Source organism: Brassica napus, chromosome A3, assembly GCF_020379485.1.
Source record: "Brassica napus cultivar Da-Ae chromosome A3, Da-Ae, whole genome shotgun sequence".
NCBI lineage: Eukaryota > Viridiplantae > Streptophyta > Magnoliopsida > Brassicales > Brassicaceae > Brassica > Brassica napus.
In genome coordinates this window covers 13,944,335-13,966,845 of record NC_063436.1, presented here as the reverse complement: position 1 = coordinate 13,966,845, position 22,511 = coordinate 13,944,335, and the positions used below count along the sequence as shown (strand labels likewise).

General features: G+C 33.6%; 3 protein-coding genes and 1 non-coding gene across 5 annotated transcripts; 3 read left to right on the top strand and 1 right to left on the bottom strand.

Annotated features, from left to right (window-relative positions):
• Window positions 1–281: 281 nt before the first annotated feature.
• On the bottom strand, window positions 282–4,720 carry LOC106438732 (protein STRUBBELIG-RECEPTOR FAMILY 3-like). 2 transcript variants are annotated; one of them, XM_013879988.3, is made up of 16 exons: window positions 4,531–4,719; window positions 4,271–4,423; window positions 4,018–4,147; window positions 3,867–3,941; window positions 3,699–3,764; window positions 3,536–3,607; window positions 3,397–3,468; window positions 3,240–3,311; window positions 3,092–3,157; window positions 2,949–3,014; window positions 2,484–2,872; window positions 1,758–2,409; window positions 1,549–1,687; window positions 1,337–1,473; window positions 850–1,006; window positions 282–756 (listed from the first exon to the last, which is right to left on the bottom strand). In XM_013879988.3, the coding sequence occupies exons 2-16, from the start codon at window positions 4,362–4,364 to the stop codon at window positions 655–657; spliced, it is 2,289 nt and encodes a 762-aa protein (XP_013735442.2). In that variant the 5' UTR covers window positions 4,365–4,423; window positions 4,531–4,719; the 3' UTR covers window positions 282–654. The 2 variants fall into 2 exon arrangements, with proteins under 2 accessions (XP_013735442.2, XP_048632045.1); XM_048776088.1 differs by lacking the exon at window positions 3,397–3,468 and having other exon boundaries at window positions 4,531–4,720.
• A 3,144-nt stretch (window positions 4,721–7,864) lies between these two features.
• On the top strand, window positions 7,865–7,936 carry TRNAQ-CUG. The gene has a single exon. It is a non-coding gene; the product is annotated as a tRNA-Gln (tRNA).
• Window positions 7,937–8,061: 125 nt separating this feature from the next.
• LOC106438733 (protein SYM1) lies at window positions 8,062–9,887 on the top strand. The gene is made up of 7 exons (XM_013879993.3): window positions 8,062–8,481; window positions 8,558–8,698; window positions 8,785–8,898; window positions 8,975–9,148; window positions 9,244–9,359; window positions 9,453–9,513; window positions 9,622–9,887. Exons 1-7 carry the CDS (start codon window positions 8,143–8,145, stop codon window positions 9,625–9,627), a joined length of 951 nt encoding a protein of 316 aa, XP_013735447.2. The 5' UTR covers window positions 8,062–8,142; the 3' UTR covers window positions 9,628–9,887.
• Window positions 9,888–13,912: 4,025 nt separating this feature from the next.
• On the top strand, window positions 13,913–16,077 carry LOC106438734. Its single transcript, XM_013879994.3, has 5 exons — window positions 13,913–14,543; window positions 14,620–14,840; window positions 14,914–15,115; window positions 15,184–15,361; window positions 15,441–16,077. Exons 1-5 carry the CDS (start codon window positions 14,451–14,453, stop codon window positions 15,686–15,688), a joined length of 942 nt encoding a protein of 313 aa, XP_013735448.2. The 5' UTR covers window positions 13,913–14,450; the 3' UTR covers window positions 15,689–16,077.
• Window positions 16,078–22,511: the final 6,434 nt, after the last annotated feature.

The following is a 22,511-nucleotide window of genomic DNA, read 5'->3' as shown; positions in this document are numbered from 1 at the left end:
GAGCAATTTTTGTCTGTTCTTCTTGGAGCCCATTTATTACTCCTTTTTTGTTCATCTTGGGTTCTTGTAATGTCCATTTGGTTGTTTCACTGTCCTAGTTCAACTATTGCTCAATAATGACAGTTTTGAACCCTTGATCCTGTAATAAACTCAGCAACAAAAAGAAAAACAGATTCTCTCATATGATGCAAATCCTTTCAGTAACTAACAAAGTACAGATACGTTTGGTTCAAATTAACAAGTACATTGTTTCATATGAACACAGTTGCACGCACTGGAAAGAATGCAAACACAAAGCAAATAATTATATTTTTTTAAGTACACACAGGTTCAAAGAATCAAGTAAACACACACTTTTATACTAGAGGAGGTCTTCAACAAACAGGGATAATCTAGAATTCACAAAAGAAAGGAAAAAAAAAACAAGCTCCCCACCAATCAAATCATCTGAGATTGGAAGCAAGCATACTGATCTTTCCCTTGACCCAATTTACATGAAATAAGCCTCTTAATAGTTGCAGAATAAGCTTCCTCAGGATTATGACTCATTCAATGTCTTTGCTTTACTCCCCTTGGTTGTTTCTGAGAACTGAACATCTCTTCGTTCCGCGAATTCACAGAGATCATCTAGATAAAATGTTTCTTTACAGTTCACTAGTCTACGCTAGGCTCCCCTGAACCATGACGCTCTCTTCTGATCATATCTAGAAGATCTTGAACTACTTCAGACATCAATGGTCTAAACTCTGGTTCAGACTGTCACAAGAAAAACACCCTTTTGGTCAAGCAAAACACAATCACACTCATCTAACAACAGTTTCTCACAATAGTTCAATATCTGCTCTTTACCTGAACACACCGGGAAATTATATCAGCAAAGTGTGACAATGACTTTGCAGGGTATTGTCTGTTAAGAGACGGATCAACCATTTTGCCCAATGCATCGATATCATGAAGCTGAGGGATTGCCCACCTCACCAAGAACTGCTCTCCTCTTGTGCGATCCCTATAAACCAACTCACATGAATACCCCAAATAAACAAACAAAAAAATACCCTTCAATAGCATACAAGGGAGAAAATCTTCAAAATAGCATTCATTAAAAGGTGAAAATAAATGTGTTTATATATTAGAGTTTAAGGTTTTGTGATTAGAATTTAGGGTTTAAAATTTAGACGGTGGATTAGGTTTTAGGATTTAGGGTAATCAAGTGTTTTTATTGATTAATAAGTGCTATTTTTTTTTTCTCTTGAAGTGCTATTTTTTTGTAATATAAACTAAAAAAACGCTATTTATGAGATTTACCCCAAAAAAGAACTAAGTGAAGAACCCATACCTGTCGTAGGACATTCTACCAGTTAAGAGTTCTAACATGACAACACCAAAACTGTATACATCACTCTGCCATGTATAGACTCCTGAATCAAACTCTGGAGCTCCATATCCGTAAGCCGCAAGCAACTGTCCTGACAACTGATTCATACAATAAAACAGTTGCTTTTAGATCTTCAAGAAACCACAATAGCTCATTGGGTTTAGCTACTTTACCTGACTCACAGAGCCTGATGATATCAATGGTGCCAAACCACAATCCGAGACAAGAACACTCAGATCATCGTCTAGTAAGACATTGGCTGACTTGAAGTTTCTGTGTATGATTGGTGGCTCACACACCTCATGCAAGTACCTTAACAACATTAACCAAAAAGTCAGAAACTTACTTTTACTTAAATTTTTTTAAAAACAAGGAAACTTACTCAAGGGCTCTTGCAGCTCCAAGTGCCATTCTGACACGTGTACTCCACGAGAGTTTCTTCTTGAACTCATCGTCTGAATGCAAACCGTCTTGTAAAGTACCGTTACTGCAGTACTCGTAGATCAGTAGTCTCTGATCATGCTCAGCGCAGTAACCAACAAGCTCAACGATGTTGGCGTGGCGTATCATATCTATATCGTTCACTAGCTCGATGAACTCGTGATCCTGTTGCTGCTCAGAAGCCCTCTTGTCCAGCTTCTTGACAGCCAAGAGCTTCCCGTTGGGAAGACGAGCCCTGTAAACGCTCCCAAGCATGCCTGAGCCGAGGAGATTCTCCTGAGAGAAGCTCTGTGTGTATTGCTGAAGAGATGCAATTGAATAGTGCTTCACGGAAGTAACATGTAAGCGTGTTTTAGGGGAAGGCTTCTTAAAGGGTCTCTCCGGAGACTTGATTGGCATCACAATGACCTTCTCAGCTAGAGGAGGAGGTGGTGGTGGAGGTGGAGGAGGAGGCGGTGGTGGCATTAACATTGAAAAGTCAATATCTTGACTCTCCTGTCTTGTTATAGGCGGTGGTGGAGGAGGAGGAGGTCTTTGCAGCCGTTCAAGGTCATGAAAAACCTTTGGTTCTTGTCCAGCTTTGGTGAAGGGTACTGTTTCATAAGGACAATGATATTAGGAAAGTTAATCTCCAAAAAAACATTGCATAATCTCAAAATCTTTTTACCTTTCTCAGACCGAACAGGTGGTGGCAGTACAGGAGGCATGTTCTCCAGAGGATTCTCTCTGTGTACTCTGTCAGCACCAACTTGATGCCGTTTAGAGACTCTTCTTCGTCTTGCACATTTTGGCAAGAGCAAGAGTAGTGCTAGAACTAGAATGATGAAGAGGATGACGCCGCCGAATGATATGAGGACTATCCGTTTAGTATGTGAAGAGCTGGATTCCTCTGAAGGAGAAGGTCCATCAGAAGCTTTCCCTCGGTTTCTTTCAGGTGCAGGAGGTGGTGGAACTCCAAAAAATGGCCGCCTAGGAGGAGAAGGTTTTGTTGGAGATATAGACGGAGACAATGATGGTGCAACAACTGTGGTGGAGTTGAACATGTTCCCTTCCTTTCTGCATCACCAAGTTTAAGCATAAACAAAAGCAATTGAAAGAGAAAAAAAAACATGAATGTTTAGAGAGTACTTACAGGAATGTCTGAATGTTTAGTAGTTTCTCCGGTATGGCTCCAGAGAAGAGGTTATTCTCTACATTTCTGTTTCCAAGAAACACATTAAACAACAAAGACTTCTGAAAGGATTATCACAGTGTTGTGAGAGAAAGAAACATTACAAGTCATTAAGAGGAAGGTCTTGAAGAACGTCTAGAGTTCCTGAGAGCTGATTGTTCTGAACATGTCTGAAAAACTCAGATATATCAGCTTTGGTGAAGAACCAAACAAAGAGAGACAGAAATTGAAAAATAAAAGACCAAAACTTACAATGTTGTAAGAGCTAACAAACTCCCCATTGAAGGAGGCAACATGCCGCTTAGATTGTTAGCTGATATATCTCTGCACAAAGATATTAGATCACTACAGGAACCCATAGAAACAGTAACTGTTCACAAAACCATTCATAAAAAAAGAAGAAGCATACAGATTAATCAGGCTAACAAGGTTTTGAAACACATCAGGTAGCTCTCCTGAGAGATTATTATTATTCAAAAATCTGAAAAAAGAATAGTATTAATTAGAAATATTCAGACAGATATTGGGGAAGTAATAAGAGAACTTACATGTCACTCAGAGAACTTAGTGTTCCTAAAGATTCAGGGATGGTTCCGGTGAACTGATTAGATGAAAGAGAACTGCCAAAAGGTATAGACCATTATCATACAAACTGTTACAAAATCAACAAACTATATACATATAAATTGGTATAAGGTTTTGTATACATACAATTGCTGCAATGTAGCCGGAAAAGTAGAAGGTATGCTTCCTCCTATATGATTGTTGCTGAAGTCTCTGGAGAGAGAGAGCACAGTAAACATACAAAACGTTACAAGAGATATATCTAAAATGGTTTGGACAGAACTGTAACATGTTGTGTGTAAAAAAAATGCTTACATTGTCCTGATAGAATGGAGCCTAACTAAGTTGGTGTCACCAAGCTCTCCTCCCAAATTGGCGTCATTTAAGGTTCTGTAACCATTAAAAAAACCATAATTAACATAAAGAAATAAATGATAGTTGTTTAGTCTCTGTGAAAATAACTTACATGCTTATTATATCTGAGCCATTGCAGAGAATGCCTTGCCAAGATTCACCACATGGGTCTCCAGCAGCAGCAATCCAACCAGGGAGAACAGGTGATCCAAGTGCAGCGAACAGGCCGTTCACCGCAGCAACTGTTTCAAAAAAATTACAGCAATGCTGGTTAGTTCTCAAGCCATATATACAGATCTCACTTGGGGATATTATAATTCAAATCTACTAAGACCAAACATAAAAGTAAATCTAGAAGTGGTTACCATCATCAGGATTTGTAGCAGCAAAGGAGAAGGAAGGAGACAAAATCAGCAGAGACAAGAGCAGGGGAAGACAGTAGAGCTTAGATCTCTTCATTGTTCCAAGTCAGGATGAAGTAAACCAAACATTAATGGAACAAGACGATGTCTAGGGATCTGTAAACAAGCAGCCATCAAAGAAACATCAAGAAAGCGACAAGATCCATAACCAATCGAAGGAGAAGTTAACCAATCTCGAGAAGAGAAGATAAAGTGAAACTTACTGGAAAAGCAGAGGAATCGTCATCAACGAATGGTTGGTGTGTTAAACTAAAAGTGGGAAAGTCTTCTTTTTTTCTTTTTTCTTTTATTACTAAACCCAATCCAGAAAAAAATGCTAACTTTTTTTTTGTTACTGAAACAACCAGGAAACTCACTCTGTTCAAAGGGTTTAATTTTTATAATGAATCAAAATTGACCAATGATACTGTTGCTTGAGATCAGTACAACATACATCCATTAAACATAATTAATCAAATGAAAACTCAATTGATTAATCAATGATTTAACGCCATGATGTGTACAACTGTAATCAAGTTGCATTCTTGGTCTTTTTTTTGTTTAAGATTCCAAATCCGACCAGCGACTTGTTTCAAGGGCTTATTGGCCAAATAGCCATATTTGAGTGATAAATTAAATGAGTAGCATTGATTTTGACATAATTCAATGTCAGACTCTTTGAACACATTTCATCCGGTTCTATCCTTTTTCATAACAGGTTTCCAGTTGCAAGTGAAAAATAGGCGACGTCTTTCCTTTTGTAGCGTGTTTATAATCACATATCAAACATCCACGTCACATGTTCATTAACAACATATATACACCGAATGTTCTATTCCATATCGTTGAAATAGTATAAAATTATAACTCCACTCATAATCCTAAATACTAAACATTATTCCAACCCTTATATACTGAATCCTAAATCTCAATCACTATGCAACACCTAAGTACTAAACATTATCTCAATCACTATGCAACACCTAAGTACTAAACATTACTCAAACCCCAACATCTAAAAAAAATATATGGTAATATACATATGCACGTATTTTTCTACTCCATGTCACTGAAATAGTATAGAAGGACGCAACAACATCCACAATCCTTAAATACTAAACACTACCTCCAATTCATAAATACGAAACTCTAAACCTTAATTACTAAACTCTAATTATTAAACTCTAAACCCAAATATAAATTATAAACCCAAGTATAAATCTTAAACCCAAATAGAATGAAACAAAATACATAACATAGTACATTAGTGAAATTATGAAACATATATGATTTCATGGAATAAGTTAATATTGACCCCAACCATACCCTTCACCTACTAAATACTAAATCCAAAATCCTAATCACTAAACCATAAACCCAAAAATAAACTCTAAAACCAAATAGAATAGAACAAAATACATAGCATAGTACATATATATTGGTGAAATTATGAAACATATATGATTGCATGGAATAAGTTAATGTTGATCCCAACCATACCCCTCACCTACTAAATACTAAAACCAAAACCCTAATCACTAAACCCTAAAGCCAAATATAAACCAAAACTCTAATCACTAAACCCTAAAGCCAAATATAAACCAACTCTAATCACTAAACCCTTACCCAAATATAAATCCTAACTCAAATATAACCCTAAACCCAAATAGAATGGAACAAAATTAAATAACATAGTGGTGAAGTTATGATGCATATAATTACATGGAAGAAGTTAATGCTAACCCCAACAATACCCCTTTGCCTTCTAAATACTAAACCCTAAACTATAATCACTAAACCCTAATCTAAATATAAAATCTAAACCCAAATATTAAAATATAAAAAGTACATTATATTATGTAATATTAAACTATATTATGTAATATTAAACTATACAATATAGATCATAGTGAGATTTTTACATGTTCAAAAACATGTAACAAGAACTTTAAAAAATTAAAACTATATTTCTAAACAAAATAAAACATTTTTTAGTAATAATTAAATGGAATGGAACATAATAAAATAGCATAGTAGAAAAATATACACAGTTCATCTTCTCCGATTAACTTTTGTGCATACACCACACGAGTCTTTGAAACTCTATTATCCACTACAACCCTTCACCATCAATATATACAATACAATTTCATCAATAATTCCAAAATTTTGAGAAGGAAAAGAGGCTCGGATTGCTCCTTCTCTACTTCAACTGTAACACGTCGTCTCACAAGTATTTTCTAAGATGTGAAGAAAATTAAGCCACAATTTACTTTTACACATAATAATTATGAATTTTAATTTTTTTTCTCTGCAGGTTACGCCGGTTGCAAGAAGGGACAATACTGTATTATTATATATATTTGACGGTGTGTATAGAAAAGTTAGGGAAATTGGTTGTTTGGTGAATTATGCTTTTTTTCCTTGCTATACAGCCCAATTTCCCTTGTTTCAAACATGTCCAATTTTTAGGACAGTAACAGAGAATAATTGGTTTTTTGTTAGTGTGACCGGTATGCTGAACGACACGCGCTTTGTCGAGGCGCGTGTTTGATGGAGAATAGAAGGGGGTGGTGAAAAGTGGAAACGGTGAAAAAGACAAAAGTGGCCGCAAGGAAGAAAAAGTTAAGTTGGAATTGGATTCTCACAACTGTTTTCCTGCTGGCGAGTGTCTCACGTGCCAGTCACTATCAGATGACGTCACTCACTTCCAACACTACCTGTGCTGCTGTGCAGCATCTCGCTGTTTATCTGGTGATGTAAACTAGATGAGAAGTGGTAAACTAGATGAAGTTGTCTTGTGCTCCCGGGTGAACACACCAAACCGAATATAACAAGCAAGATCAAATCGTTACAACTTACAACCAGAGTCGTGTTAAGGATTTTTGGCGCAATAGACCAAAAAAAATCTGTATTATTTATTAAATTGTTACAATAAATAATAAAATATGATTAGTTTTGTAAAATAAGTCTTCAAAGAAAAATTTGTCAAAAATGTTTTAATAGTTTTTGTATGTTTATTTTGATAAATAAAACTGCAACATTACACCAGATATAACTTTTAGAATGAATAATATAGACTAAGAGAAAATAATCCCAATGATATCAATATGGATTTGGGTTTAGACTGTATGTTTTTTATTACAATGTCAATTTTATATAAAAAAAACAATAAGAGACAAGGATTGAATAAAAGAAGAAAATATTCTAGTATTTGTTTTTTAAATGGATATTACTGCAACTAACTGATTCTTAACTTTAAATTGTGATTATAGCAAACAAGTTCTAAGAAGAACAGTAGTAAATAAGGTTCAAATTAAAACAACTTTTCAAAATGTTTTTATGAGTTGATCATATAGAATATTATTTTGGAATTTTGCCTTTTAAATTAATTATAAAAATAATATGCCCTAAGCCAATGTTTAAAATTTTTGGTAGTTGTCACGACTCACGACTCACGACTCTGGTCAGTGGTCACAATAGAAAACTGCCTCGGTGGCCACCATGGCGAATAATACATTTCCTTCTTAAACTGACCTAAAGTAACTGATAGCAACTGGTCCTATGGTCTAGTGGTCAGGACATTGGACTCTGAATCCAGTAACCCGAGTTCAAATCTCGGTAGGACCTTCTTTTTTTTCCCTTTACTTAGGAATCTGCAAACCGGTTTTAATTTGAGCCGATCGGTTTATCTTTATCGAAATCTCAAACTCCGGTTCGGTCAGTATCGCAATAAAGCCGAGTTTGGTCACCAAAACTCTGCACTTTTGTTCCGACAAAACCAACAAGAAGAGTTAAACTGGGAAAGACTCTTCCTTCGAGCAAGTACAAAGCCCATGGCATCTCTATGCTGCTCTCCCACCATCATCTTCTCCGTGAAGTTTCCTCCATCGATCAGAACCCATACCCAATCCCCCAGACTAAACCGTTCAAAGACTCAGAAACAGAGGATAACAGAGCGAAGAAGCTTGATCGTTAGATCAATCACTGAAGACAGAGAAGCAATCGATGTGAAGAAGAGTGACACCTTCGATCCACAAGAAGAACCAAAGGGAGAAGAAGGATATAGAGACTCCGATCGGCTGATGAGTCGAGGGATCAACGCAGCCATAGTTCTCGCCGCCGGCACCGTTGCCGTCACCAAGCTTCTCTCCATCGATCATGACTATTGGCATGTAAGCTTTTAGTGTCAAAGCTTTCTCCTTTTATGTGATTGTATTGTATATAACGATCTTTACTCTTCTTCTTTAGGGTTGGACTCTGTACGAGATACTTAGATACGCACCTGAACACAACTGGGTTGCGTATGAGCAAATCCTCAAAACAAACCCTGTTTTAGCGAAGATGGCCATCAGTGGAGTTGTGTATTCTCTAGGAGATTGGATTGCACAAGTAAAATTACATAAACTAAACTAAAAAACAAAAAACTTCTCATTTTTTGAGTTCTGTCTTAACCATTTTTTTTTGGCTATGTACAGTGTTACGAAGGAAAGCCTCTGTTTGAGTTTGATAGAACTCGTGTTCTTAGATCAGGTCTTGTTGGTTTCACTCTCCATGGTTCGCTCTCTCATTATTACTACCAATTCTGCGAGGTAAAACAAAACAAAAAAGGACAATCTTTTCCTGTCAAGATAGGTTGTAATAACATGTTTTTTTTTGGTTTACAAGGCTCTGTTTCCTTTTCAAGATTGGTGGGTTGTCCCTGCAAAAGTGGCCTTTGATCAAACCGTGTGGTCAGCGATTTGGAACACTATCTACTATACAGTCTTAGGCTTATTGCGTTTCCAGTCACCAGCTAAGATTTTCGGCGAGATCAAGACCACGTTTTGGCCAATGATCACTGTAATAATAATCTCTACTTGCCTTTTTAAAAAAAAAAAATAATCATATAAAAACTTAATGTTTTAGTTGGTCTGTATGATTTTGATTTTGTGCAGGCAGGGTGGAAGCTTTGGCCATTGGCTCACTTGGTTACGTATGGTGTAATTCCTGTAGACCAAAGGCTTCTTTGGGTTGATTGTATTGAACTCATTTGGGTTACTATACTGTCGACGTGAGTCTTCCTTCTTCTTTAATCTTTTGTCTCCATTCTATTTCAACATATGAGTTAAGCTTTTTGCTAATTGTCAATTTTCAATTATTGAAGTTACTCAAATGAAAAAGCAGAGGCGCAAACTATAGGGGAAACAAACTCCAGTAGCACTGAGGTTTGTAAATGTTTCTTTTTTGTTTCAAGAATCTGCCTTGAAAATTCAATCTTGAGCATTTTGATGTTTGTCCTGAGTGTTTTATCTAAGCTGTTTTGTACTTAACAGGACTAGGAGATATCTTGCATGTAGCATCAAGTTTATGGACTGCAAGCACAAAGTGATGAAGAACATCAAGAATAGTTTTTTTAACTCTTATATAAGATAGGAATTTAAATATAGAAATTTGAAACATGTATATATACATTTGATTCCAAGAGAGAAAATCTATTGTGTAATACATCAAACACAAACACCAGCCGATAAATAGAACAGATTCAGCGGCTCACAATGCTCAGGCATAAGAAATAAAGAAAGTACAGTTTTATCAGAAATAACATTAGAAGAAGCTCATCTCAAGTCTTGGGACTTTTCTTCACGAGTGAGATAACTCGTGTAACACCTTCTGGCCCCAACCAGTTTTGATCTCCAACAGTTTTTCTCATTCTCTGCACCCGTCTCGGTTTTCACATTACCATAAGTCTTAATTTTCTTGGTCTGGTGATGATCTAACTGTGAAGTTTCTTTGGAGACACGGTTCTCATCTTTGGCCATCATCTGATTCCACTGCATTTGTGGCGGAAAAGAAGCGGACTCAGAGTTCCATGTCACATGGGCCATGTGTATCAATATAATAGTGATGTCATGTGGTGGTGATGGGTCACTTTCATCTTACGCACTATCGTATAGTCTTTTGTATGCATTAAAATCGTAGTCTCAAACTATATATTACACATTGCTTAACGAATGTAGCACACAAGAGTCATCAGTAGATTCTCATTATTGAGCTATATATTTTCTAGTTCATTGTGGCGATAGTTTGTTTGGTTTATTTAAAGTTCCGGTTGTGTCAATGCTTTGATCATATGCCGTCTCGATTTAGTTTACCAGTGACAGTGATTACGTAGTACTAATTCTCCTGTTGACTTTTAGTAGCTCTTTATAAACTCTCTTAATTATGCACCTGTAAAGATTTTTTTTTTGAGCAACGCACCTGTAAAGATATAATGTAAATTTTTAGTGAAAGTTGTTTTTCGTTTGTACTTTGTATCATCTCAGGACTCAGGTTCTACATTTATTTTTAACAAGAGTAACAAGCACTCCCGGAAACTACAACCAGCAAGAGCCAAACAGCTACTTCTGGTCTCAGCTTCTACATTATTTCTCCCCAAAATGTTAACTAGTCACATCTGTAAACCGATCTAAAATAAACCGGTCGCTTTGGCAATTTATGTATATGCATAACATATTAAAGGTTTCATGATATGATATCCACTGTCAGTCTGTCACTGTAATTCAAAAAAGAAATACAATGTAATCCACCGTACTATATCAAATTCAAAATCCATCTAATTAAAAGTATATAAAGTTTTCACAAGAGGTTTAAGAAGTAGGGTTGGGCGGTTGCGATTTTTTTTTTTTTTGGATTTTTGAATTTTCAGTATCATGCTCGTAAGTCTCATTTGAGTTTTACTAATTGTTAGATCGGATTCGGTTCGGTTATTTTTGGTTTCGGTTCGGATCAGATTGTAACCACTAAATCGTCAAAATTGACAAAAAAAATTAAAATATATAAATTATTCACAAATCTAATTAAAAATTAGTTCAAATATATAAACTAACTAAAAGTATTCAAAAAAACAAATAAACTACAAAAATATTTAGAGTACTATTAAATGTCTAAATTACTTTTATCATATATAAAAATATTAACATATTTAATTAATTTCGGATATTTTTGGATTTTAGTTCAGATTTCGGTTCGGTTAGGATTATAAACAAACTCTAAAATATTAAACTTATAAGTTTTGTTTTATATATTTTTGTATGGCAGTTCGGATTCGGCTTTGTTTTTTTCTGTTCTGGTTTGGTTTAGGTAGATCCTTTGGCTTGCGGAAAAATGCCCAAGCCTATTTGGAAGTATTATTAGAACTAAATCAATTATCGGGCCAAATTGGGCTAAAAGACAGAATAGAGAATGCAGAATACTTTTAATAAGGCCCAAATCTACTACAATGTGAATTATGCCACGTGACAAAACTCAAACGCTACACCGTCAGTCCCATAACCTTCGCTTTCAGTTCCCAAATCTCGATAATGACCTCAGCCACCACCACAGCCATTTAAACCCATCCATATCCAGCCGCCGCATTAACCGGCCATCTAGCAATACCAACATTCCGGTTTTGTCCATAAAAAACCTTGTCAAAACTTATCAAAAGTTAAAAACTCTACCGACTTGCAAGTTCGGTATAAACCGAATCATTTCGATTGGCTTGAGCTCTATCTCTCAACTTTAAAAAGCAAACTGTACTAAAAATTAAAAGATTGGGTATGTGATTCAAGTCCTTTCGTGGGCCCAGTGACAAGCCCAGAAGTCGCACGGATTCTGTAATATACTTGCCATCGCTAAAGTTACCACATGGGGCAAAGACAAAAGAAACACAGATTTCCAAAAAAAAGACTATGTATTAAAAATAAAATAAGAAGATTGGTTGCGTGATTTATATTTAATAATATCGTTTTCTATTTTTTTTCTGATTGGATAACCAAGTTGGTACATTTCCACGTAATTGACATTTTTTACACGTGATGACTACCGTAGTAGTACCGTCCAATAACGTGATACTTTTGTTTTTGTTTTTATTTTCAGTAATGTGATCTTTTTATAATAGTGTTATATTTACGCATAATTATTTTCCCAACTATATCCAGACTCCTAATTGATTAATTAATTGGCTCATTAAGTTTTCATTTCTTCAAGTGTCTAGTTCACAACATCTGTAGGATGGGAAATCATATATTTACATGGCATTTGATTAGCGGATCCTCTGTCATGTAGTCTAATGACGTGATGTTTTGGAATTAAAATATAATTAGCAGAATCTTTATCATGTAGTCTAATTATAATTACTTGAAGTAGTAGTACTAATTACAAAGTTTCAAACTAGGTATAACATCCTAGGTCTTACGAAGCCAATCTACAAAAATTAGATTTTAGAGTTTACAAAGATACAAGGGAAACATCAAATATGAGTCATAATTGTAAAATAAAATTATAAAAGATGTGTTTATTGTAACCGGGTTTAAGTAGAACCTAAACATAAGAGCAGCATCATTTGAAGAGTCTCAAGTCAAATTATTTACTACTCTATACAATTTTTTACATAATTTTATTGATATATATATATATATATATATATATATTAGTTACATTTGTTTATATATATTCTATTTTGTCTACGATGCCACATGCAATTAGAAAGTTCAAAACAATTAAACTCGCTTTTCATACTAAAAGTCTAAAACTAGTGATGCTTTTACCAGCTGAAACCATTATGAATACATGAAGGCAACTACCTTCGATACGAATCAAATGGTAGTGAGTCAGTGCTATAAAATTCCATCATGTTTACGCTAAAAACAAATTCTTTTAGCAGCCGTAGTTATCTAAATGTTCTACTTGATTATTATAATTATCTTAAAATAGTGTCAATTTTTTTAGTCTTAAGAATTGTTTTAAATTTTGACTTAAAATATAATATATGTTGTAAATTTTTTAAACGAAATAATATAATTATTTGTTTGAAAATAAACGTACAATATATGTGTGTGATATACGACCAAAGAGTTCACCGATCTTAGCTATTTTTGTAACTAGCAGCAACTTTTAGTCTTAGTTACAAGTAGCAAATGTTACCTCTTTCAATATATAAATTTTCTTATAATTTTGTGGAATTTTCTAAACTAGTTTTCAATTGAAGTATATTATATGACATAAAATATAAACCAATGGATTTAAAGTAATATATATATATATATATATATCAATCCAATATAAAAAACAAATAAGTCCATGTATTTATGGAGTATAGTACATATTTTCTTTGTGTTTTTCCTAGACGGCATGGTATTATGACAGTCAATCAAAATATATGGCATAAGTAGAACATAGTATTTGAGAAAAACATCGGGTAAAAAGTTAGGCAGCCTAATATACTTTTCTATGTAGAAATTCGTTAACTGTACTTAACCATTACTTAGGTTTTTTATTTCTTGTAATCTAGTTAATCGAAACATCTAAGAGTCGATCTGGGAATTAAAAAAAACAAACCGCGTGAGGATCATTAGATGTGGACGAGGAAAATCGTCAAACTTTGAGATAATCTTTGATTAGCTGTTTACCCTTAATTTCAGAGTCTTCTCTTACTTATTTTATCTTATTAATTCTAAATCTTTTTATTATTTTTATATTCATTTTCTAAAATTAAAAAAAAAAAGAAGATAAAACCCAGAAGAATAGAATTTTTTGACTCAACTTATATATATTACCCGTCTCTGTTTCGTATTCCCATACCCTCTGTTTTTTCTTTCCATTGTTTCAAGAGTTCTCCGATAAAGTTTTCAGTTTTCCGGCAAACAATTGTTATCCTCATCAAACACCAAGAAGAAAACTTTGTTTTGACAAGTTGGGTCATTACATTGTTTTCTGGTTTCGTCTTTTTTTGTTTTTTTTGGTAAAAGTCTTTTTTTGTTCGATCACAGAAACAAACAAACAACGGAAAATCAGTTATCTCCACATAAAATAAAATAAATAAATAAATAAAAAGACTTTTCTTTCTTCTGCAAGTAACTGAGCAGATTTCGTTTTTTTCTTCCATTTGTTTTAATTTTAAGAAATAAATTTATTATTGTCCATAACTTCCGTTGCCCTTAAATTCAGCTGTCCTAACGTCAAAGCTCAGACACTCCCTTGCGTGTCTCCCTCTTAAACTCCCCCATTCCTCTCTCTCTCCCTCGTTCCTTTCCTCTGTTTCTGCTCTGTTTCTTCTCTGTTTCTGGGACATTTCAAACAAGGATCAAGAAACCCAATCTCTCTCTTCTCTTAGAAAGGAATCATGGTGTTTGAAAAAGGGTCAATGAAAAAATCGAACCTTGACAGGTTCCTTCATTGCACAACACCTGTAGTGCCACCCCAATCTCTCCCCAAGGTTTGAAACGTTCTTTGTTTCTCTTGCAATGCTTTATTATGATGCAATACTTTAAAAAAGTGATTTCCCTTTGCAGACGGAGATTAGGAGTTTGAATAAGATTTGGCATCACTCAGAGAGAGAAAATGTAGAGTATTTCAGATTGAGTGATCTATGGGATTGCTACGATGAATGGAGCGCTTATGGAGCTGGTGTTCCCATTCGTCTCACTAATGGAGAATCTCTTGTTCAATACTATGTTCCTTACCTCTCTGCTATCCAGATCTTCACCTCTCGTTCTTCCTTGATCCGCTTAAGGTAAACATCGATCATGAACCCTTTTGTTCTTGTAAATGATCTAATTAATTGAGTCCTTTATGTTGTTAATTAGGGAAGAGTCTGAAGATGGGGAAAGCTCGTTTAGTGATTCGTATAGTGAAGAGAGTGAGAGTGATAAGCTTTCAAGAAGTGCTGCTTCTGATGAAGGACTTGAGCATGACGCTCTTTTGCATCCCAATGATCGTTTGGGAAATCTTTATATGCAACACTTTGAGAGATCAGCTCCTTATGCTCGCGTTCCTCTCATGGATAAGGTAAACACAATGATCTCATCATTCAAGACTCGGAAATTGAAAATGACACATGTTGTTTTTGGTTTCAGATCAATGAGTTGGCTCAAAGGTACCCTGGATTGATGTCGCTGAGAAGCGTAGATCTTTCCCCGGCAAGTTGGATGGCTGTAGCGTGGTACCCTATTTACCATATACCAATGGGAAGAACCATCAAAGATTTGTCTACTTGTTTCCTCACTTATCACACTCTTTCATCTTCTTTCCAAGGTACTAAACTCATCTTCTCAATAGTCTTTGGATGTGTTATATTCAGCAAAAATGTAACTGTTATGGTTTTGATATACAGATATGGAGCCAGAAGAAAATGGCGGGGAGAAGGAGCGGACTCGGAAGGAAGGAGAAGGTGTAACTTTGCTTCCTTTCGGGTTAGCCACATACAAGATGCAAGGCAATGTTTGGCTCTCGGAAACTGATCAAGGTCAAGATCAAGAGCGCGTCCTGTCGCTTTTAAGTGTAGCTGATTCTTGGCTGAAACAGCTAAGAGTCCAACACCATGACTTCAACTACTTCTCAAGAATGGCTCACCGTGGCTAAACAAATCCATCACTAAACGGATAATTTGCAACTTTAGATGTTTAAAAGAAACATCATTTTGTTTTTCTTTTTGTTCTTAAGTGAATAGGAGATTACATTTTCCCTGGCCGTAATAACCAGTGGTTGGAGCAGCAGTGGCCGTGGCAAGGAGGCTCAAACCGCTCAGTGAGCGTTTTCTTAATGCAATTAAAGTGATTGTTGCATTTTGGGTGTAGAATAGCTTTTGAGTCCTATGATCCTATCTAATGGGAAGATCTCGTATATTATAAAGTGTTGATGTGTCGAAAAGAGTGTTTTCTTGTTTCTTGATAACATTGATTGAGAGGGTCTTGTTCTTGTACCTTGGTAAGAGTAAATATAACGATCTAATCATCTTTGCAATGTCTTCATCCACCATGTGTTTTTATTGATCAATGAATGACCAGATTTGATGTAACAATATTACCTATGATAATAATACAAGCAGTTAGTATTTTAGGAAACATACCTAAAAAAAATGGTAAACCATGCCGTTTGTAAGTTCAAGTTGTGTATAATCCCAGTTCATCATCTGATATTCGAAACAGTTGGATAGTTTATACATAGCTAAATTCAATTTAGTTGAATAGTCTATAGTCCATACATTTCAGATTAGGTATCATGTTAAGATTAACTTTTAGTTTAAAAAATTATCTTTTAGGTTTACAACATAAATTTTGGTATAAAAACGTAATTTAACTCTAATAAGTCAAATTTTAGAGGTACAATGAAAACTTATCAAACTTTATTCTGTCTGGATATGTCAAAACAATGTTTTATTTTAGGACATGAAAATATAAATTGTTGATTTATTAGATAATAGATAATATCAGTTTTAGAAGATATCAAATGTTCAAAAAAAATTAAATGTGTTTTTCAAAAAAAAAAAAAAATTAAATGTGTTGATAAAATATAAAGACATGTTATATTACGGAAAAAGTGAGACCTTTTGGTTTTGGAGACAAAAATGTCAAACATGTGAAAGAAAAATGAAATTTTGTGGACCTTAAGATTGTACAATTGACTTGATGGAGTGAGTGTTTGGTCCCTCCACCGAAGTTCCTAGACCTTGTAACTCTTTTCTTTTCTGTTTATTTAGATGGAACAAATCATTTCCTAACAATTAGAAATGGAATTCCTTAAGTGATTGGCCCCTTCATTCCGTATTAAATACTGAATCACTGATTGAGCTTTAATAATGTTTTATTTGCAAACATAATACAATCTTAAGAATTGAAATAAAATGATGTTTTGGGTTCTTCTACACCTGAGTTCACGTTGTAGATGTGGTTAAGACTAACAACTTAAAATTTTATAGGAATATAATCAAATAATCCAAAAATTACTGTATTGTGCGAGCATTTGCATTCATAATTTCTCAAACAATATTTAGTTGTCAAAAATAAAAATTGGAAAATAAACAAAAAGAAAGAAAATGATAAGAAATATTTTTTTATGTTAGATACTAAGAAAATGTAAGATAGTTTTCCATATCTCATATTGTGATTGGTTAACTTAAATTATTATAACAATTATTTTACAGCGTAACTATATATATTATATCTTTAAATACTATAAAATTATATAATCAATAACGATGTTTTATTATCTTGTTAAGGTCAATCAGTTTTACTTCATTTTCACATCCAATATCTGAATCTTTAAATTTGTCCAAAAGAATATCTGAATCTTCAACAAATTATGTCAAAAACAAATCTGAATCTTCATCAATAAGATATATAATTAACCTGTTAATCGCAATTACAGTCTTAGGGAAAATGCACTTAGCCGTTAGGGACACTTATTTGTGAAAAAAACCATATAAGATTTATTTAAAATCTTGAATATGATCCATGATATTTCTTGAGCTGGCACTTTTAGTAGTTGTTGATAAATAAGACAACCTAGAAAATTAAAATTATATGTGCGTACGAAAATTAATGTTTTTTGTTATATACTGCAACTTTAAAAATGACAAAATATAGAATTAATCACTTTTGTATTTAAAATATAGAATTAACTGTTGAAAATACATTATATAGAACACAGAACCAAATACCAAACACACCTATAGGTTTCATTTTACCTTTTTCATCATAACTGAATTGAATTGTTGGACCAATTAAAAATACGTTATCTTGTTTGGCTATTGATCTAAGTTCTAGGCAACACTCACGAGGAGATATGATTTATTTAAGAAGATGGTTTACATTACGTCTTACTCTGATCTGATAACATCAACTATAAACCACTAACCATACCACATCAACTGAAAGGAGCAGACAAATCTAACCCCTAAGATATTAAATAAATTTAATAAAAGAGTTCAACAACCAACAAGCCACGAACATTTGATACTATCAAAGTCAAATATGCGGTTACATATATATCCACTAGTTAATATTTTTCTGTTTATGCTCCACATTCGTGTTATACATAGACAAACAATATCATTATCTATTGGTATTATTTCTTCATATCTTTTTGGAAAATGTTACCGATCATGTTCTCGTCCCATCATCATATAATGATCCCAAACCTAATAATGGATTTGTTGTTCAACTTTAATTTTGTTGGTTCTGCTTTTGGTAGCATTTTCTGGGGTCCATCTTAATTCTGGACATGAAGTCGGCATATGTTTAAGAGCAAAATTAAAGAAATTAGGATTATAGATCAAAAAGTTCAAATTTTCAGCATATCACCTTTATCTCCCGTGAAAAATATAAAACAGACAACTTGGCATGAAATGCTCAAATACAGCTGTTAATTATTATTCATGTAAAATTAATATTTCAAGTTTAGGTTTAGTTAGCTAAATCATTTTAGGTTTTATATCTTGTTGACAAAAGAAAAACCAATCTGATTTTCACTAGATCTTACATGCTCTTTTGGTTTTAAAATTTGTAACAGAAGAAGTATATCTGAACTGAACTAAGATTATAATATCACGCGTCTCTTATCGTATAAATATACCATAGTAGCAATGTTTATGTTAAGTTGGACAAGTTCCAACCTAAAACTAATTGGTGAAAAATGGATTGACCTATCTATTTTATATATTGCTATGATTTCTTCTAACTATCGATGTGGAATATTTAATTTCTAATACGTCTCCTCGAGATGATGGCTATTTGAGCGTCAATTTCAGAATGTTCAGACAAAGACTGATGGCTCGACTTTGGGTCAAATCTATGTGGATCGGGTTCGACTGTTTTGATCAGGCTCTGATGTGTATATATATATATATGAAATTCTAACATAAAACCAATTGGTTATAAGTAGATTGATCCATATCTATCTTATATATTGCTTATGATGTCTTCTAACTACCGTTGTGGAAGACTTAATTTCTAATAGTTTAGACCAAACCTGTTCATATATTACCAAGCATATCCAAAGCAGACCAGATCAAGCTGTCAAATATTTGTGTTCTGTATTTTGCTGTTTATGCCTGGAAATCAATCAACCCCTTGTTAATTCTCAGCCATGCCTGAAACTCTTATCTAGAAGACTAGAACCAATCTATTAAGCTATAAAATCTTATAAAAGACATTATCTATGTATAGTGTTTCAAAAAGAAAAAAAGACATTGTATATCTCCTAGACTATATTTGCGAAGTGATTTTGCAATATGTCCTCTCTACAATTATTTTTACAAAAACAATGATGACATGGCTAACAAGATTGATGACATGACTTATAATTAATATGACATGGACAATCACATTTATTACTGACATATATTTTTGGTAAACTTTATAGAATATGGCAATAACTAATACATTACATTTAATGTTGATTTATATTTTTGGTAAACTTCTTAAAATATTGTAATAATTCATAAATCATCACTAAAATAAATATATTAAAATATGCATTATAAATTTCGAAATATATTATTTAATTGTATTTTTATAATTATACAATTTTTATTACTAATATTTTCAAAATTTTCTACATCTTTTTTTAAATATAAATAAATTGTTAATAATAATTTCATTAGTTTCTTTTAGATATCTACAAATTTTATAAATATTATTTAGTTATAATTTTTAATAACTATACAATTTTTATATGATTTTTTAGTAATTTTATACAAGTTGATTTGATACATTTAACCAAAATAAATAGATAAAAAATAATCTAAGATTTGAATTTTAAACATATTACATACATATTATTAAATGTAATTTAAAATAAACAAAATTATTTTTTTCTTAATTTTATGCTTAAATAATCAACTTTATATTAAATATTAGTCAAAAATAATAAAATATATAATTTTAATAAATTTTATTTTATATATAATTAAACTTTTAAAAAATTTATCACTGCACATGGTGTAGGAAATCACCTAATGTATCTAAAATCTGATTCAGTACATTTGGTGTGTCCCAATTCTTTTAAAATGTATCAATTGGATCAGTGAGTGTATTAATAATTCAATTTAAATTTTATCATCATCATTGACAGAGGTTAAGACATTCTGTTAATTTTAAGAATAAATAGGAATTTTTAAAATGTATATCCATGACTGATTAAGGGCAGGTTAATAAAATATTTGGCTTGATTCCTAAATTGATAAGAAGTAATTTACATAATTATAAGCTCCTAATTTTTTTAAGAAAATATATTTTATAAAAATTCTTACTAAATATCAATGACCCCTAAAAGCTTAAATCCGGCAATGGGTGTGCAACATGTTTCAGTAAAGTTCATTTTCAGGTTTGGTTTAGACCATCTCCAATGTATTTCTCTATTTTTACTTTTAAAATAGAGGAACTCTATAATAGAAGTGGGTTTTACTCCAATATATTTCTCTAAAATAGAAATCTCTACATATAGAGCAAAATATAGAGGAATGTTATTTCTACCTCTATAAATAGAGGAGAAAATAACAATCTCTATTTTAGAGGCAAAAATAGAGATGGGTTGAAGTGATTTTGCCTCTAAATGCTATTATAGAGGTAGAAATAGAGGTGGGTTGGAGATGCTCTAAGAAACGTTGAGACTTGTGATGGGCTCAATACAGCCTAGTTTGGTCCAGTTTTCGTACCAAGTGGCCAAGCGGATTTTCTTTGACTTGCCCCTAATTATTAGTAGAGTCCGGTCCATGTGGCTCTATAGATCTGCAAGTCCTCAACCGCCAAAAAGTCAGCTGTCTTCTGATGGAATTGATCCTGATTTTGGCAGACATAATGTCCTAAAGGTAATTATGAATGCGTTTAATCATCTTAATCTCACAACGATCGACTGTGAACATGTTCATGCATTACTACAACTTTTAGGAAGACCAATGCCATGGTGACCTCAGAGACCTCGCCCAATTGGACATGTACCTTAATCATAAATAGATGGCTGCGATTTCAATGAAGACAAGCAAAATTGATCTGCAGTTTCAGAGACGTCAGATTGGGAATACCGCTGACGTCTGGACTGTATCGACACAACTGGACTGTATAAAGAACTTAATACCGCTGATTGGGAATTTGGAATACACTTCTTGCCTTTCCACGGGTATTATCATCCAAAGAGGATCTTCGGAAAAGACTACAACAGATCCACCCATAAAAACAAGTCTCTAGCAAAACATTGGCACTAAAAAACTAGTTATGGAAGACTAACTCACACTGTAGTTAACTTACCGGCAAGTGAAACAATGACCAGTCATATTAAAGTGTCCCCAGATTAAAAAAAAAAAATTACATATAAATAGGTCTCAAAATTGTTTTAAATAATTTAATTAATTTTTTTTTATCAAATTGTCTATTGTCTCCAAAATCTCAAGACCAGTCATGGCTAGGAGCGATTCTTAAAGTCAGGCTCTACTGCAGCCGGTATAAGAGCTCGTCTTCATTTTTATGAGAACTATCTCTCCAAAAAAACAAGTGTGTACATAAGCCAAAGAAATTGTGAGAGGTTAGCAAGAAACTAGTTGCTTGATTTAAACACGCAAGAGGTTTAATATATTTACCTGGGATTTACTATATCACAATCAGTGTTATCAATAGCGTTAACAAACAAGTCCAGAACCTCTGTGAGGGGTTATTAGTTGCTTACACTGTCTAAAGAAACTTTGGAGTGGATTCCATGACATGTACTGTTGTACATACACGCCAATATTAGACACCAGGAAGACAAAGCTCCTTCAGAAGGAAGGCTAAGGCATGAAAGAAACATCAGCAATACACGAAAAATAAACCACAAGGCGGTGGGCTAGTAGTCTTTAGGCAGTTTCTCCGCCAATACGGACCCGGTTTCGAAACCCCCTGTGGCCACCCGAGCCCTCCCTGCTAATTTCTGGGGTGGAAATTACGTGGCTGCTGCGGGCCTCGTGGGATTAGTCGTTTGACCTCGGTCGCCGGATCCCCACGGATATCGAAAAAAAAAAAACTGAATAAAAAAGCACACAGAAACTCACAAAGAAGACTACTAAAGGGTTCTTGCTACCGAAGAAAAACATGAAAATAGATGATAATGACATTCTTGTAACTAATAAAAATATTTAAGGTGCTTATGGTTTTTTAACATTTTTCAGAAAAAAATAAACATAAATGACATTTTTGTAAATATTTAGAAAAGTTAAGAATTATGTCGGAACTTTTTGGCAAAGTATTATGGACAAAAGAAAGGTGTTGACCACAAATTGTAGGTCATTTTAGCAAATACCCCATAGATCTGTGATTTTAATATAAATTCTTTCAAATGTTACTTTGAATACATCCCTCTTTGTATTTGAGCAAAAGATATTTCCAAATCAATGGGAAATCAAATTCATTAGTAAATGATTGAATAGCACATGATT